We start from the raw sequence: 17175 nt of genomic DNA on the forward strand, positions 1-17175 counted from the left end.
ACATGGGAGAGAGATTAGGTGCTGGCGTCGGAACGAGCTGCTGAATGCATAAAGCATGAGGGCGGGAGCGGCAGGCCCTGTGGATATGCAGATGGGCTTTCTGCTTTCTCTGGTGTCAGCGACACCCGGCTGCAATAGAAGGAGCACTGTCTTATTCTTAAAGAGCAACAGCAGTGAAATGATGGGAAAACTGAGCTAAAAACACTGGCTGGTACTTCATTACCAGTTCTTTTGGAAGTTTCTGAGGGTAGATAAAGCAGTGTGTTTTCATGATAGTTTTGGGTTCTGTGAGCGGTTCCTCTTTTGGTTCCGTAAAGAACCATGTTTGTAATGTGTGGAGGAGAGTGAAGAACCTTCACTTGATGTACTATATACATATAGTATGTTCTCCACACTTACACTTATCTCTATCACCATGTTTTTTATGGAACCAAAGGTGGTTCTTCTGGCAAATGGCAACCATTTGTCTGCCCTATACGAGAGTCCCGTACTCTAAATTTTGAGGGGGGTTGCCACGGTGCAATGCATGACTGCATGACTGATTGTAGACCCAGTGACCCACCGTTTGGTACCATTGTCAGAGTAGGACAGTAAAAGTGCACTGATTACTCTCAGGACATGCTGCCTCCAGGACCGGGGTTGAGGGGCACAGTTTAGTTACCCTACGAGGAATGATGGTGTAATGGTGTAATGGCCATTGCAGACTTCTAAGCGTTGGTGCTAGAGAGTGGGTTTGGTCTCTAGCGATGTTACAGTCGTCTGTGGCCCCATCATTCAGTACGATGAGAGCTAACCTGGATGTTCTTGTCCAAAGGCAATGAGGTGTCCAGTGAAGCCGTGTTAGCAGTGGCACTTTATGGTTCTCTGGGTTGAGTGATTAACAGTGATGGAGAAGAACTAGCTATTGGTACTGGCCATGATGAGTTTGTGATTAGGTTAGTCATAGAGGACATCACTACCTGTGAGTGAGCAATCATGCCATGTAGGAGACGGGGAAGGGGTTTGATTCCCGGTCTGGGTGACTATGCTGTACTGCACCAATAAGAGTCCTTAAGCAAGACTCCCAAATCTACACTACACTGTCCAACCTCTGTAATACGAGTAACCTTGTAAGTCGCTCTGGATAAGAGCATCAGCTAAATGTTGTAAATGCTGTCAAACTGTCACTAACTAGCTACTATACCACTGCTAATTCAGCGATGTTTGGTATCACGTTTCTAGCTTTGTCTTAGAATTGTGAACAGGTGCTTTCGGAAATGTCGTCGGTATTGCTGTCATCGTCAGCCATTGCGATAGACGCCAATTGGTGTTTGCTAGCTTAGCAAATTGTCACACATTTTTGGCATTTTTCACTTTTTGACATGATGTGAATCCATCATTTGCTCTTTTACAATTCCCTGATGAACGGGCCAATAGAAATGCTCCAAAATGACTTGGAATCAAAGCTTTTTTTATTGACTTCCATTAAAAATTGAGAAGTTTTTTTTTTCCCTCATCCTGTAAAGTTGCCTTTTTTGGAGATACAAGGTATTGACATGGCAGAGCAACAAAATCGTACAGCTGAAAAACGTCTTCCTGCAGTTCAACTCGCAGCCGTTCCCCCACAGTCCTGAAGAAGACCAGAGAATCATGCTGTGAAGTTTATGGCCTTGACCTCTCACTCAGGCCATGGTGCACAGCACGCAAGGTGGAAAGCTAGAGGCGAAGGCAGGGAGAGCGAAGGACAGAGGGAACTGGTGAGGGATGGAACTGAGGAACAGAAAATGAGTCACAGGAATGTGGGAGGGGAAGAGGGGATCAGGAATGGAAAGAATTTTTTATTCGAGAAAAATTAAGAGCTGTGGTTGCCAGAAACCAGCAAGTCATTAGATTGGCTTGACTCTACGGGGACCTCATTGACAGGGACGTCCCCTTGTTTTGCCACCGATTGACCCAGTCTGTGCTACTGAGGAGAATGTTTGGAGAAGCTGAAGAAGACGAAGACGAGACGACCGCATCTCTAATCCCAAAAGGATTCAGCCCCTTCTAATATAAACCTTTGCCAGTTCGGATCATGCCATCAGCTTATGATGATTTGGGAGAAGACGAGTGTGAGAGAGGAGGGAGAACTCGTGTGGCTTTTGCTTCGTGGTAGGAAGCCAAGTCCCCCCCGCTGATGTGTGGAGCCGGGAATGATAGATGACAGGGTTAAAAGGGAGGTGACGGGGTGGTGGAGGGTTGCGCAGACTTGTCATAGACACGTGATCAGAGTGGAGATTGAATTTATAGGACGTCAGATAATGGAGGAGTGGCTTCAGGCATGTTCCTCCTCCTGAAATGTACTTATTTAGAAGTCGAGGGTCATTACTGTTGTTTTACTGTACATTCAGTTCATAATTAAACAGCATAATTAAATGGGAGGTGTGGATTGGAGTGAAATAGTCTGATCTAGAGGAACTTTGCACTCTTTCTATAGCATGATTTGGCGATGGACACACTGCCTGCTGCCTAAGTCGCTGTTTTACCATAGTTTTGATAAGGCTATGGCCTAATGCATAGTTATTAGGTACAGTTCAGAGCATTGCCAGGCAAAGTAGTACAAAAGAAAAGCTTAATATTGTAATATTTTATTTTTATTTATGATGTATTTATTTATTATTAACATCAGATAGAAAACTCAGGAGGTATGTGATCTCACACAATTATGCAAAATATTCCCTAATTATGCAAAATATTCCCTAAAAATCCCCTGAAATTCTTCTTTAAATTACAACTCAGGTGTAAATTTCTTAATTACACAATTAATTACATTACTAATTACAAAATACATCAGTCTTACGTATGATTCACGTCCTGTACCGACATATTCAAGGTCGTTTGATGCTAAAAACAGACGTACATACGCACAGAAGTGAGCTACAAATGAGCCATAATAACAGAAGATCACCGCACGTCTGAGACGACTGCAGCTTCTTAGGGTTAACACTCTAATAATAAGCCAAAGTTTCTTTCCTCTGCCGGAACAGAGCTATCCTCCCCGTCTGAAGCTCTCACACCCGGCTGTAATGAACTTCGCCTGGCGCCGGCGCTGCGCGGATCGGCCGAACAGAAAAGACAGTTCCCTTCGTTTTGACACACACGGGAACGTGGTCACAGAAGCAAATCCTCTCACTGAACAAAATGAACGACTTCTTTAGGACTGACTCTGCCGAAGTCTCCTACTGTGGGATGGGAGCAACCGCAGAGGCCTCGCTAAGATGACAGAATCCCTGTCTCATAAGCATCTGAGGCCAGTCTGGTTTTAATATGCCTGCGTTTCAGAGGCCGCCACATGTGTTGGCAGAAACGAAGAGAATTTTTCCAGCTCATGACTCATTACCGCGTTGTTGTTTGTGCAGTTGTGGTCCCGGCTCTGGTTAGAAAACCAGTTTCTTTGTTTTCTCTGCGCGTCCTGAAGTTCTGCCTGTTTCAGATGCTCATAGATGAGACTGTAAAGCTCGACGGACAGAAGTGGACGTAAGCCACATGTGCGGTTTCATTTGTCCGCTGAGTCAAAGACCAACAACTGGGCATAAAGAAGCTGGAATGAAAAAGTTTGGTGTCTTGGTGTGAAGCAGGAGCCCTAAGCTGAGTCTTTTTGGGGTCTCTGTGGTAGCATCTGGTTTATCTGCTGCTGTGTTTGAAATGAACTAATCAGTGTTCCTCACTGGAAATTACTGCACTGCTTTATTAGAAATAATATATATATATATATATATATATATATATATATATATATATATATATATATACACACAGCTCCGGAAAAAATGAAGAGACCACCCTACATGATCAGTTTCTCTGGTTTTGCTATTTATAGACAGTGAATATCAAAAAATATTTGATATTTAGAGCATTTCTTTATTTGCAGAAATGACAACTGCACAAAAAACAACTGCTACAATAATGCAAAGAAATGATCATAATAATTATAATGCAAAGAAGTTATTCAGATTTAAGCACTGTACTAATATCTGAACTTTGAGAGCATTCAGAAATCACTATAGTGAAATAACCTTGACTGCCAATCACAGCCCTCATGTCTCGGCCGGCTCTCCACTAGTCTTTCACGTTGCTGTTGGGCGACTTTACACCATTCATAGTCTGCAAATTCAGCTAACTCAGCTCTGTGTGATGAAATGCCTGGATTAAAATGACTGCCGTACACGTAGAGACATTTGTTCTAGAGCTATATATATATATATATATATATATATATATATATATGGACAAAAGTATTGAGACACCTGAAATCAAGGGTATTTGAAGTAATGTGATCTGCTTTTGGAACTGTCTCTACTGTCACAAGGAAAGCTGGAAAGTGTCAGTGAAGTCAGGGTGTAGGATGATCACCACCTCAACTCATCCCAAAAGTACTGGATGGAGCTCCACCATCCATCATGCCAGAGAACACAGTTCTTCCACTTCTCCACAGCTCAGTGCTGGGGGGCTTTATACCCCTCTAGCCCACGCCTGGCATTAGACATGCAAGCGTTTGCTTTATACTGTGCCAGGTTTGAGCTGCGGACATTGGCACAGGAAAAGCAGGGGTCTGGTTCCTGTAGCAACCCCTAATCCAATAGCTAGTAGAGTCTGGAGGCGATGAGCTGCTCTCCAGTATCAACAACACCATTTTCTCCTGAGGTTGCCGCAGCAGTTGACTGCTTTGGCAGCTGTGAGCAGAGCTTTCTCTTGTGGGCTGGGTTTATGTAATTTTTTTGGGAATGTAAGACTGTGATGTAACAGTTTTGGGGTTTTGGAATTGGGGTGTTTTTCAGATCTGTTTAGGTAAGGCCAGATGAACAGTCTGTCACGTCCATGTTCTGAACTCTCTTAAGTCAACTATGCCAAGGAAAATAAAGTTTGCCCATCTAGGGCATCTTAAAAAATGTTGAGGGGGTTGCCACGTTACAATGCTTGACTGCATTGCTATTGTAGACCCAGTGACCCAGTGCCTTATGGCCGTTCCATGTCTACTAGGTTGCACTGTTCGGTACCATTGTTAGAGTAGGACAGTAAAAGTGCACTGATTACTCTCAGCTATGTTTTCAGACACCACTACAGCGAAATGGCTCACTCCCAAAGTAGTGCACTAATTAGTGAATAGGGCATAGTTTTGGACACAGCCTGTGTAGGTTTGAGTGTGTGTGTGTGTGTGTGTGTGTGTGTGTGTGTATTTCAGCTGGTTCAGGTGCCTGTGCTAACAGGCTCACTTCACTCCACTCCGTGCTAAACGCCCATCTGTCCCGGACCCTTTTTTCGGGTGCTGGGCCGCTCAGGTGGCTTGTCTTGCCAGCGCTATATCACGGTCCGTCCTGCTAAGCGCTCCTCTGGGTCCTTTGGTGGGCCGCAGCTGGTTCCTGGGGGTCCGGGCCGGTGCGGCTGCCGGATCTGGCCCCATATGGCAGGCGCTGGACCGTGGAGAGAGAGAGAGAGAGTGGATGAGTCACGGATGACTTCACTTACCTTATCATTCTGATTGTAAAAGCGACTCAGTCTTTCAACCTTGCATGCATTTTTTTTTTTTTTAAGTATAGGCATTCGCATACTGATGAACCTCAGAATTTAGAGGCATTTAGAGTTATTCATCTGGTTTTGCTGTACATTCAAGTTACAATACATAATTATTTCTATGCAATTACATAATTAACTACATACTTACATAATGAGGTGCATTTGCATATGAGTATGCTCTTTAACTACTGAAGATGCTGCCTATCTAATACCTAGTGTTTTATGCACTGTTTTTGTGATCTCACAAAAATAAAATATCAACATTGGATTAGCCCCGCCCATTTAGATTAAAGGTTTAGGGGGTGCTCCAGCCCATACTGCATTCTAATTGAGGCAGATATACTGCAGCCATTCAGAAGTGATTGGATATTTGTGTGTATCAGTCTTAAAGGCACCATTTATACATTTTAAGTGCATAATGAATGACAAAAAGTAGGATATGGGCCCTTTAGCTCATTCAGATCTGCCTCCCAGAGTAGCGTGTCAGCTGCTGGTCCTTATTGGTCATAGTAAAATAGCTCAGCGTGTGAAACTGGACATTTCTATGTGCAATTTTACTGTGTGTTTTCTATCACTGTAAGCTCCATGCTCCAGAGAAGCTCAATGCTGCCTTTATTGCTGCATGGTGTTTCTGAGCGAGTGTGCGGTCACATTCAGACCACAATTCACGTCACTATGGAAACACTTATTATTGATTTGTTTCATCAGGGTAACGTCGGGGCGAAGGGCGAGCGAAGTGTGTTCCCATCCATGTGTGTTCTTGCTCAAAGAGGTTGTTCATAACACCATACAAATCCAAACCTGTCTGAACATTGCTCAGGTTCTTCAGGTTCTTCACAGCCCCAAGTAACACGCAACAGCGGAGCTGAGAAGTCCGGTTAAGCGAGGATTAGACGGGTTCATTTAGGACCAGAAAGCAAGGGCGTTTATAGTTAGAGGCAGTAAAACAGTATTAGAGTAATAGCCACACTCGCCCTCACGCCAGAACCCTTCAGCTAGTTCACAAAATGAGCAAATCTCGGATGATTTTGTCCTGAATCAGCGAATCGCCTTGCTGGAAATGATGGGTTTAGGTCACAGCATTGGCCGCCATTTGCAAGGCCGGTCGATATTCTTGTCTTGAGCCGTCCACCGGCCATTAAGAGCCGCTGCAGACCACCCTGCCCTGTGAGGTTATAGCTGGGGTTCATGCGAGGTAACGACAGTGAAGAATGCTGTACGTTTATTCCTGAAGCTGGGAAAGAGGGCTAAAGTAAGCTGAAGAGAACAATAGAAATCATCAGTTCAGTTGTACCTTCTCTATGAACCGGCAAAGATTACTTGGCTATTTGCATGAAGATAATGCATATTTTATATTCTCTTATTGATCTCTCGTGTAGGCCGACCATAGCCCGATAGAAACTGCCATTTAAATGCATTGTTTTAGTATTTGTTTCTATGTAGATTGCTTAATTAGATTGTTTTAATTGCATCCCAGCATCCTATGCATCCTTTTTTTCCAGTGTATAACCTTAAAAAAGCAGCATTTATTTATTTAGTAAAAAACCACAATGACTCAAAAAGACATATAAATGCTTAAATTCTCTTCTCTATGTTGGAGAACCAATTGTATATTTAAACAAATGTTTCTGCATAGCACCAAAAACAATGAGCACTATATAAACAACCACATTCAGCATTTGTGTTGGACACAGATGGAATTTGGCCTTTGCCTTCAACCCATCCATTAACCCATGTAGTGAACACACACACACACTACTGAGCAAACACACAGCCATCGCTGTGGAACAACTGTGCGGGGAGCAGAACGGGTTACAGGCCTTGCACTAGGCCTAGAACATTTACCTAGAACCACTGTGGAACGTCCAGGTGGTCTTAAAGAAACCTGAGATGTTTTATATCAGCAGTGTTTTTGTAATAGTGGACACATGAGCAAAGGGTTTTACACTTACCTGTCTTGAGAAGATCTGATTTGTCAGTGAACCAGCTTTATGTGCCCTTATTTGAAGGGCAAAGCTCCGGTGAAACCCACACTTCCAATCTCGTCTCCTGTGTTGAAAACAGTTTGCCAGTTAGCTCTTGGAGAAGCCATTAACACAGATGGTGTGCCACTTCACTTACTTTTTCTAGCCTGTACTGTGGATGTTTAGTCAATATGCTCAATAAAAGAACTATTAAGTTCAATATATGAACTATTGTGTGTTATTAGTTTAGTGTGATTGTGTTTGTCTATAATTGTGATAGATACAGACCAGCCCACTTTGTATTAGTGATCAGTGCTGATATCCAGATAATTCCAAAGAATTTACTTACTTTTTCTAGCCTGCACTGTGGATGTTTACTCAATGTGCTCAATACAAGGTCGGTCTATGTTTTATTAGTTTAGTTAGACTGTGTTAGATTGCCTCTATACTTCTGACATTTTTTTTTACAATCAGTTCAAAAATCTGGGTAATTCCAAAGGGTTCACTTACTTTTTCTAGCCTGCACTGTGGATGTTTACTCAATGTTTGTGTTATTAGTTTAGTTAGACTGTGTTAGACTGTTTGTCTATACTTTTGACTTAGATAGCTAAATACTGGCAATTCCAAGGACTTCACTTACTTTTTCTAGCCTGCACCGTGGATGCTTACTCAGTATGCTCAAAAGAGGACATAGACAGTACAGATGTGTTATTAAATTAGTTTACAGAGATTGTGTTTGTCTTAAATTATGACTTAGATAACAACCAGACCACATTTTATTTTTGATTAGTGCAGAAATACTGGCAATTCCAAAGGATTCACTTACTTTTTCTAGCCTGCACCGTGATGCGCAACTGTTTGTGTTAATAGTTATTAGTTATCAGTTCAATTAGACTGTGTTTGTCTATAATTGTAACTTAGATAAGGATCAGACCACATTTTAACAATCCATTCAAAAATCTAGGTAACTCCAAATGGTTCACTTACTTTTTCTAGCCTGCACTGTGGATGTTTACTTAATGTATTTAACATGAACAGTACAACTGTTTGTGTTATTAGTTCAGTTAGACTGTGTTTGTCTATAATTGGAACTTAGATAAAGATTAGACCACATTTTATTAGTCGCCAGTGTTTACTTATCTATTCTTCCAACTGTAAATAGAACTGTTGTCTTTTTTAAAGGACCTTTGAAGAACCCATTTTTAAGGTTTTACCACATAGAACCATATTTGCTGAGAGAAGTATTTTGGGACAGATATCTGAAAGCTTGCACATGGTCTGGTATTCAGATATGTTATTGTTCATTTGTATTTTGAACTTATTATCGGATCGGTAGATTATTGATTACTTATGTAATGGACAGTGTCAGGCTAGCTGTGCCTTGCCGTAACCCCTAAAGGACTCATGAGACAGTGACTAGAATGGACTGGCATAATAGTTTGCATACAGGACACATTTTTTATTTTTTTTTACCATCATCTGTTAACAGCAAACAGGCAGAACAGGACAAAGGGGGCTTTGTTGGAACTGTCTCTGCTGCCAGACGGTCCAAATTTGCAATAGTTCATGCGGTCACATGATTACTGCAGTGTTGTGTAACATCAGAATGGTGTAAGACATGCTATTTGTGGTGCAGTGCTACACCATTTTATGTGTGATATGCAGAAAAGTGGTTCTGAGCCATGCCTGCCTCTCTGCCAGCCAGACGCAGCCCAGGCAATTAGGACCCCCGCCGGCCGTCCAATTTGTGCCTGACGGGAACTGATCACACATCATATTACTTTCTCTTAAAGTTGCAGAAAGAATGGCCTGCACTCATGCCATTCTTTAATCACGCTGAACTCGAAAAGAGGGGGAAATTGGTAGTAATTGTCGCCTCTCAGACCTGATCAGTAGTAAAGTGAAATGCTCTTGCGTGTGTTCTTCACAGACGTCAACAACATTTGCGCGTGGTTTGAGAGTTTGGACTGACGCTCTTTGTGTGGCTGTGTTTTTTTATGTGCTCTTTTTTGTCAGAAGAGGGGCTGAACCATGAATGTAAGCTGTGCAGCCAAACGTTCGACTCTCCAGCGAAGCTGCAGTGTCACCTGATCGAGCACAGCTTCGAAGGCATGGGAGGAACCTTCAAATGTCCTGTCTGTTTCACAGGTAAGCACCTTTTTACGTTTTTTGAGAACCAAGAGAACCAAAACTGTTTATCCTTAACACAGTATTTCACAGCATTTCACTGTATATCTTTCTAAGCTAGGACTTGATGTTCTTCAGAGGTGTTAGCTAGAACAGTTAGAGCACTAAGAAAATACCTGGTATTCGTCTGAGGTGTTAGCTAGAACAGTTAGAGCACTAAGAAAATACCTAGTATTCGTCGGAGATGTTAGCTAGAACAGTTAGAGCACTAAGAAAAGACCTGGTATTCATCTGAGATGTTAGCTAGAACAGTTAGAGCACTAAGAAAATACCTAGTATTCGTCGGAGATGTTAGCTAGAACAGTTAGAGCACAAAGAAAAGACCTGGTATTCTTCTGAGGTGTTAGCTAGAACAGTTAGAGCACTAAGAAAATACCTGGTATTCTTCTGAGGTGTTAGCTAGAACAGTTAGAGCACTAAGAAAAGACCTGGTATTCGTCTGAGGTGTTAGCTAGAACAGTTAAAGCACTAAAAAAAAGACCTGATATTTGTCAGAGATGTTAGCTAGAACAGTTAGAGCACTAAGAAAAGACCTGGTATTCATCTGAGATGTTAGCTAGAACAGTTAGAGCACTAAGAAAAGACCTGGTATTCGTTTGAGATGTTAGCTAGAACAGTTAGAGCACTAAGAAAAGACCTGGTATTCTTCTGAAGTGTTAGCTAGAACAGTTAGAGCACTAAGAAAATACCTGGTATTCTTCTGAGGTGTTAGCTAGAACAGTTAGAGCACTGAGAAAAGACCTGGTATTCTTCTGAGGTGTTAGCTAGAACAGTTAAAGCACTAAAAAAAGACCTGATATTTGTCAGAGATGTTAGCTAGAACAGTTAGAGCACTAAGAAAAGACCTGGTATTCTTATGAGATGTTAGTTAGACTAGTTAGAGCACTAAGAAAAGACCTGGTATTCATCTGAGATGTTAGCTAGAACAGTTAGAGCACTAAGAAAAGACCTGGCATTCGTCAGAGATCGGAGATGTTAGCTAGAACAGTTAGAGTACTAAGAAAAGACCTGGTATTCATCTGAGATGTTAGCTAGAACAGTTAGAGCACTAAGAAAAGACCTGGTATTCGTCTGAGATGTTAGCTAGAACAGTTAGAGCACTAAGAAAAGACCTGGTATTTGTCGGAGATGTTAGCTAGAACAGTTAGAGTACTAAGAAAAGACCTGGTATTCATCTGAGATGTTAGCTAGAACAGTTAGGGCACTAAGAAAATACCTGGTATTCATCTGAGGTGTTAGCTAGAACAGTTAGAGCACTAAGAAAAGACCTGGTATTCATCTGAGGTGTTAGCTAGAACAGTTAGAGCACTAAGAAAATACCTGGTATTCTTCTGAGGTGTTAGCTAGAACAGTTAGAGCACTAAGAAAGACCTGGTATTCATTGGAGATGTTAGCTAGAAGAGTTAAAGCACAAAAAAAAACTGATATTCGTCAGAGATGTTAGCTAGAACAGTTAGAACACTAGAGCACTCAGAGCACTGAGATGTTAGCTAGAACAGTTAGAGCACTAAGAAAAGACCTGGTATTCTTCTGAGGTGTTAGCTAGAACAGTCAGAGCACTAAGAAACGACCTGGTATTTGTCTTATGTGTTAGCTAGATCAGTTAAGTAAGATAGGAACTGATGTTCTTGTGCACTACGGCCAGGTCTAATGTTCTTCAGGATTTTAGCTAACGCAGTTAGAGCTCTAAGATCAGACCTGATGTTCTACAGGATTTTGGCTAGAGCAGTTAGAGCACTAAGATCGAATCTGTTATTCTTCAGGATTTTAGCTAGAGCAGTTAGAGCACTAAGATCAAACCTGATGTTCTTCAGGATTTTAGCTAGAGCAGTTAGAGCACTAAGATCAAACCTGATGTTCTTCAGGATTTTAGCTAGAGCAGTTAGAGCACTAAGATCAAACCTGATGTTCTTCAGGATTTTAGCTAGAGCAGTTAGAGCACTAAGATCAAACCTGATGTTCTTCAGGATTTTAGCTAGCACAGTTAGAGCACTAAGATCAGACCTGATGTTCTTCAGGGTTTTAGCTAGAGCAGTTGGAGCTCTAAGATCAGACCTGATGTTCTTCAGGATTTTAGCTAGAGCAGTTGGAGCTCTAAGATCAGACCTGATGTTCTTCAGGATTTTAGCTAGCACAGTTAGAGCACTAAGATCAGACCTGATGTTCTTCAGGATTTTAGCTAGAGCAGTTGGAGCTCTAAGATCAGACCCGATGTTCTTCAGAAATGTTAGCTAAGCCCAGTTCGAGCTTTGTTGAGCACTGACTCAGTTCATGGACAGGTTTACTGGGACTTATCATATTCTAGCTCAGACAGAGGCTGTATGTAGAGCTGAGAGGCAGTGTTAGTCAGTCAGTCAGAGGCCCAGTCATTCTTTATTGGTCAGTAAGCACTGTTCTTCCAGGGTCCTGTGTCCACAGAGAGGTCTTTCTGATGTCAATTTGATGTCCGGTGCCCGCTGGAAGCTCGCAATTCAACATAATAACACCAGTTATTAAAAAAAAGAAGAGATGTTGTAATTGTGATTCTACACAACAAAATATAAAAAATATTAATACATAAAAAGAAAAATGTTAATAATACAGAAGCTTTCGCTAAGGTCAGTTAGCTAGCTGATTGTAAAAAGCAAGTCTTTTCAGAAATATTATTAAAAGGACCTAATCTGAATACTTGCAACTGGCAATTACAAATTAAAATGATAAAAAGTAATAAAAAGTAAAATTTGATATTAATTAAAAATTTGATATTAAAAAAATTACTGTACTGTAATGAGTTGTATATCCGCTCATAGTCCATCATTCAAAATCATTGTTTTTGTTTTTTTTATTCCACCTCACATGCAGAATTAATTATGAGGATGGATCGAGGAAGAGGAGGAGACAAAGAGAGGGAAGGAGGGAGTGAGGGAGAGAGGAAGGGAGGTAGAGTCAGAGAGAGTGGGGGACATGCTAATTGTGGATGTTGGTGGTAATGATCTCATCAGTCTCGGAGCGTGGAGGTGGTGGTGGGGGGTGCCGGACCCCATCCTGAGAGGATCGCTCCCCACACTGGTGTCAGCAGGGTTAACTGTCTGGATAATGAAATCTGCAAAGCTGTTAGCTGCAGTTTGCCACTCGGCTCCTGCTAAGCCTCATCACTCTTCTCCGTGGACAAAGCTTTCGCCTCGCCCCACTTCCCTCTCCTCGCCTGTTTAGCAGCCCTTTATTTAGAGCTCGCAGGCTTCAGGTATGGGCAGCCTTTGCTCTGTATACATCCCACTGGGGCAGTGTGGCTTCAGAACTGGGGCCCGACCCATATACGTACCGACAGACTGGCAGATGAGGTTCCGGCAATAAGAGACGCGCATTGCATGTCCAAATGTTTGTGGACACCTATTCTAGCTAGTTTAGTCGGCACCCATTGCTGACACACAGCTTGTCTAGTCCCTGTAGAGAAGTATTGCCAATAGAATAGAACTCTCTGAAGCAGATACATATGAACCTATTGGCCCCATGCCTAATGCCAAACATGGGTTAAAGGGGTATAAAGCCCCCCAGCAGCATTGAGCTGTGGAGCAGTGGAAGAACTGTGTTCTCTGGAATGATGGCGGTGCTCCATCCAATACCTCACTAACCTCACTAACGCTCTTTTTGCTGAATGCAGTCAAATTTCACAGCAATGCTCCTCCTAATAATTTCTAGTAGAAAGCCTTCTTGAGACAGTTACTCCCACAAAAGCAGGATATTCTTTTTTTAATACCCTTGATTAGAGAAAAAACATGACTATGCAGGTGTCCCAATACTTTTGTCATTTTAGTGAACGTTTTTTAAGCTTATATCAAGACATCTGTTTAATAGCACATGGCTTATATCAAACGTAGATAACATTTGTGTGCAATGAGATTTGAGATTTGAACTGACCGTTAAAGCACAGTCACGGCAAATGACCCCAAACCTGCTGTCGAGATCTGATCAGGGAGCAGAAGTGTTGAAGAAAGCATATTTTTGTGAGAGGTTGTGCTATATAAAGTCTCTGGCCAGGTGTTCCCTACAATACTACTGGCTATTTTTTTTCATTGAAGAAGAAGAATGGCAGGGTTCCTATCTCTATGAATGGATTCTGTAATAGCGGCTTCTGCGCTGCACAGCGCTCTCTATCAGGAGTCGCCGGTACAGTAGGTAGTGCATCATACCTCGCTACTATTCGAGCAGGCATTGCAGGAGCTACTAACTATGAAATTACAACACAGACCAGTGCCTAAGTCTTTTTGTGTCTCTCCCTCCCTCTCATCTCCCAGCGTCTCCCTCTCTTTCCCCTCTGTGTCTCATTTAGCAGCTGCTTATTGACATTAGTCTAGCAGGGCCTTGCCTGTATTTAATATACAGAGCATGCTTTTTTCATCGCAGCTTTCATTTTCCAGCGCAGCCTTTGACAGACAGGTCCCAGCTCTCCCCCTGCACCGCTATCGATCAGGACGCAGAGGAGAGAGAGAGAAAGGGGAGGGTGGGGTGGCACCGTGAGAGAAGTGAATGAAGGAGGGAGACAGAGGGAAGGGAAGAGCACCTTTCTTTCCTGCAGCTGCAAAGCAGGAAGGATGAGGAAGAGGGGTTTGAGGAAACGGGGACGACCGTATTGGACCAAGGGATGGGCATGTGTACTTACCCTCTTGTGTGTCAGCTCAGATGAAAATATCTCATCAGCCAATCGTGTGGCAGCAGAGCAGCCGTTCTGCAGTATGGCCCGACTGGTTGGAGCTGACAGAAAGGCTACAGTTACTCAGATAACCACTCTGTACAATAGCGATCAGCAGAAAGAGTCTCAGAAATGAGCAACACCGCATCCAACCTTGAGGTGGATGAGCTACAACAGCAGAAGACCTCATCAGGTTCTGTTTCTGTCAGCCATGAACAGAAAGCTGAGGCTGCAGAGGCTTAGCACAGCTCACCAGAACTGGAGAGTTAGGGACTGGAGAAACATAGCCTGGTCTGCTGAGGCTGACAGATAGCAGGGTCTGAATTTTTGGCTCCAACAGCATGAATCTGTGGATCCAACATGCCTGTATCAATGAAGGTGGTGTAATGGTGTTGGTGAGAATGTTTGGGCATGCTTTGGGCAGTTAATACCAGTTACCATCTTCTAACAGCTACTAAAGTCCCCCAAGTCTCTCAAACTAGTTTCATGAACATGACGATGAGCTCAGTGTTCTTCAGTAGAGTTCCCAGTCACCAAATCTCAATCAATAGAACACCTTTGGGATGTGATAGAAGGGGATATTCACTGGATGAAGATTCTCCTAAAGAATCTGCAATTGATCAAATGCAATCATGTCAAAATTGGCCCAATCTCAGGGGGCTCCGAGTGGCTCAGTAGCCTAATGCACTGCCACTATGGCCTGGGGGTCATGAGGTCGAATCCCCAGCCGTGTTGCTTTGCCATCAGCGGCCTGAGTCTGAGAGAGCACAGCTGTCCTGTGCTCATCACTCGTCCCCTCATCACTCTTGAAGCTTTGTTGGCTGTTGCGGTGGAGCTGGGGCCCCCGCACTTTCCTCCGACCATGTTCGAAAAGAGGTGGTGGCTGCCTTCACATGGATCAGAGGTGCCCTGAAAAATTAAGGGGGTGTGAATTGAAAGCGTCCCAAAGTCCTATTCACCATATTTTCATTTCTGTGTGACTGGACTGAACACTTTCTGTTCGGGTTAATAGTTTTAGAACATTCAGTACATTAGAAATACTACTAGATGAGGGCTCACGGCTTGAGGAAGAAGAGAAGGATGGGAGAGGTGAGCAAAGGAGGACAAATTGACCAGCTCTGAGAGGAACTGAAGCGTCAGATGAGGAGACGGGAGGGAGAATTTGAGGGAAAAGCAAGGGGACAGGGGAGGGAAGCGCAGACAAAGCAAGGAAAAGCTTGAGAGAAAAAAACAGAAAGAAGAAAAAAAGAAAGAATCGGGGATGAGAGAGAGAGAGAGAGAGAGAAAGGGAAAGAGGGAAAAGTGGAGTTGAAGAGAGATCCAGAGGCCCTGGGAAGATGACAGAAGCCCCAGTCTCCCAGGGCAAATTTGACAGCTATCAGAAGTAAGGGAGCCTGCAGCTAAAAGTATATCTGCTCACCCTGGAGAAGCAGCCGCATAGAGCGCCTTGTGATTTAGACTGCGAGGACTTGCACAAACAATCCAGAAGTGGAGGTGAAAGTCAAGAGGGAGTTGTGTACTTTTGTCTCACTTCATACGCCCCAAAGAAAGCCGCCAAAATTCTCAGCACCGCGCAGAATTACAGTGCATGGTTTGGCATAAACAGACCCATTAGATGCTAAAGCAATGTTACTTGGCACTCAGTGCGAAAAGTTGCACTGATGGAACGTGTGGACAGTTCATAAGACAAGCTCAAATAACGCTGAAGTCCCTTTGTCTTTATTGCTTCGATTTCATAGCCATAAATCAATTAATGCTGACTGATAAACTGCATAACATTAGGACCAGACCTCATAATTGGGCCTATCAGATGCTGAACAGTTGTAATGTGCCCCTGTGGTGCTAAAAGCATCTTCAGAGGCTTGAGCATTTCCACTGCTGTAAAGTTTCCCAAAAAACATTATCCGTATAAAATGACAAAAGTATTGGGACACCTTTTGAGGTGTTTCTTTCAGTCCTGTTGTTACAGATGTATAGAATCCAGCCCCCTGCCATGTAGTCTGCCTGACTTAGACACATGAGTGAAAGAATGGGTGATTCTCACTGAACTCCAGCGTGGTTCTGTATGTAATAGAAGCCATCGCTGCAACAATAACAACAGGTCAGCTGGTGAATTTCTTGCCACATCAACTGTAAGTGGGATTATTGTTGAAAAGTTGTGAGAAGCATTGAGAGAGTTGCATCGGATATGAACCAAGGCTACTTACCATAAATATGTGATGCAATACGAATGTGCAGAGCATAAGGAAGTCTCTGATGCTGCTTCGTTAGAAGGTATGGAAAGTTAAGCAGAGGTGAAAAGCCTCATTATGATGTAGACCAGTGTCAAGAGACCCTAAATAATATAGTAGTCCCTTGTGTCTTTACTGCTTTGCTTGCGTAATCATAAATCAGTAAATATCAGCTGAACATCTGTATAAATTACTGTAGGCTGATCACATAACCAGGCCTTTCACTGTATACTGGATACACTGTATGGAGAAATGTATTGGGACACCTACACATTACACTACAGAGGCTTTTATGACACTCTCATTCTAAACCCATAGGCATTAATATGGAGCTGGCCCTCCTTTGTTCTAAGCTCTAACAGCAGCAGGTCTGGAGCTCTGCAGTTATTGGAGACTTTTCAGCACTCTGCTCTGAGCTCAGCACTCGGCCCTGAGCCCGCTCTGTAACTTTACGTGGTCTGACAGACACTCGGTGGCTGAGCTGCTCTCTGTGGTTCCTCCTAAATGCTTCCACTGTTCAATAATAATACCACTCACAGCTGATGGAGGAAGATCTAGGAGGGAAGGTCTAAATTTCACCAGCTGACTTGTT

At 42.9% G+C, this 17175-nt stretch overlaps 1 protein-coding gene across 5 annotated transcripts in view; it reads left to right on the top strand.

Moving 5' to 3' along the window:
- znf521 (zinc finger protein 521) overlaps positions 1-17175 on the top strand; it is a 202399-nt gene that overhangs the window by 146730 nt on the left and 38494 nt on the right. For 4 of the 5 annotated variants that reach the window (XM_072687266.1, XM_072687267.1, XM_072687264.1 and 1 more), the window contains one exon: positions 9513-9644. In XM_072687266.1, coding sequence (XP_072543367.1) covers positions 9513-9644 — 132 coding nt within the window. The remainder of the gene's footprint in view (positions 1-9512; positions 9645-17175) is intronic. The other variant, XM_072687263.1, reaches the window with a different exon arrangement.

This window comes from Salminus brasiliensis, chromosome 9, assembly GCF_030463535.1.
Source record: "Salminus brasiliensis chromosome 9, fSalBra1.hap2, whole genome shotgun sequence".
In the NCBI taxonomy this organism is placed as follows: Eukaryota; Metazoa; Chordata; class Actinopteri; order Characiformes; family Bryconidae; genus Salminus; species Salminus brasiliensis.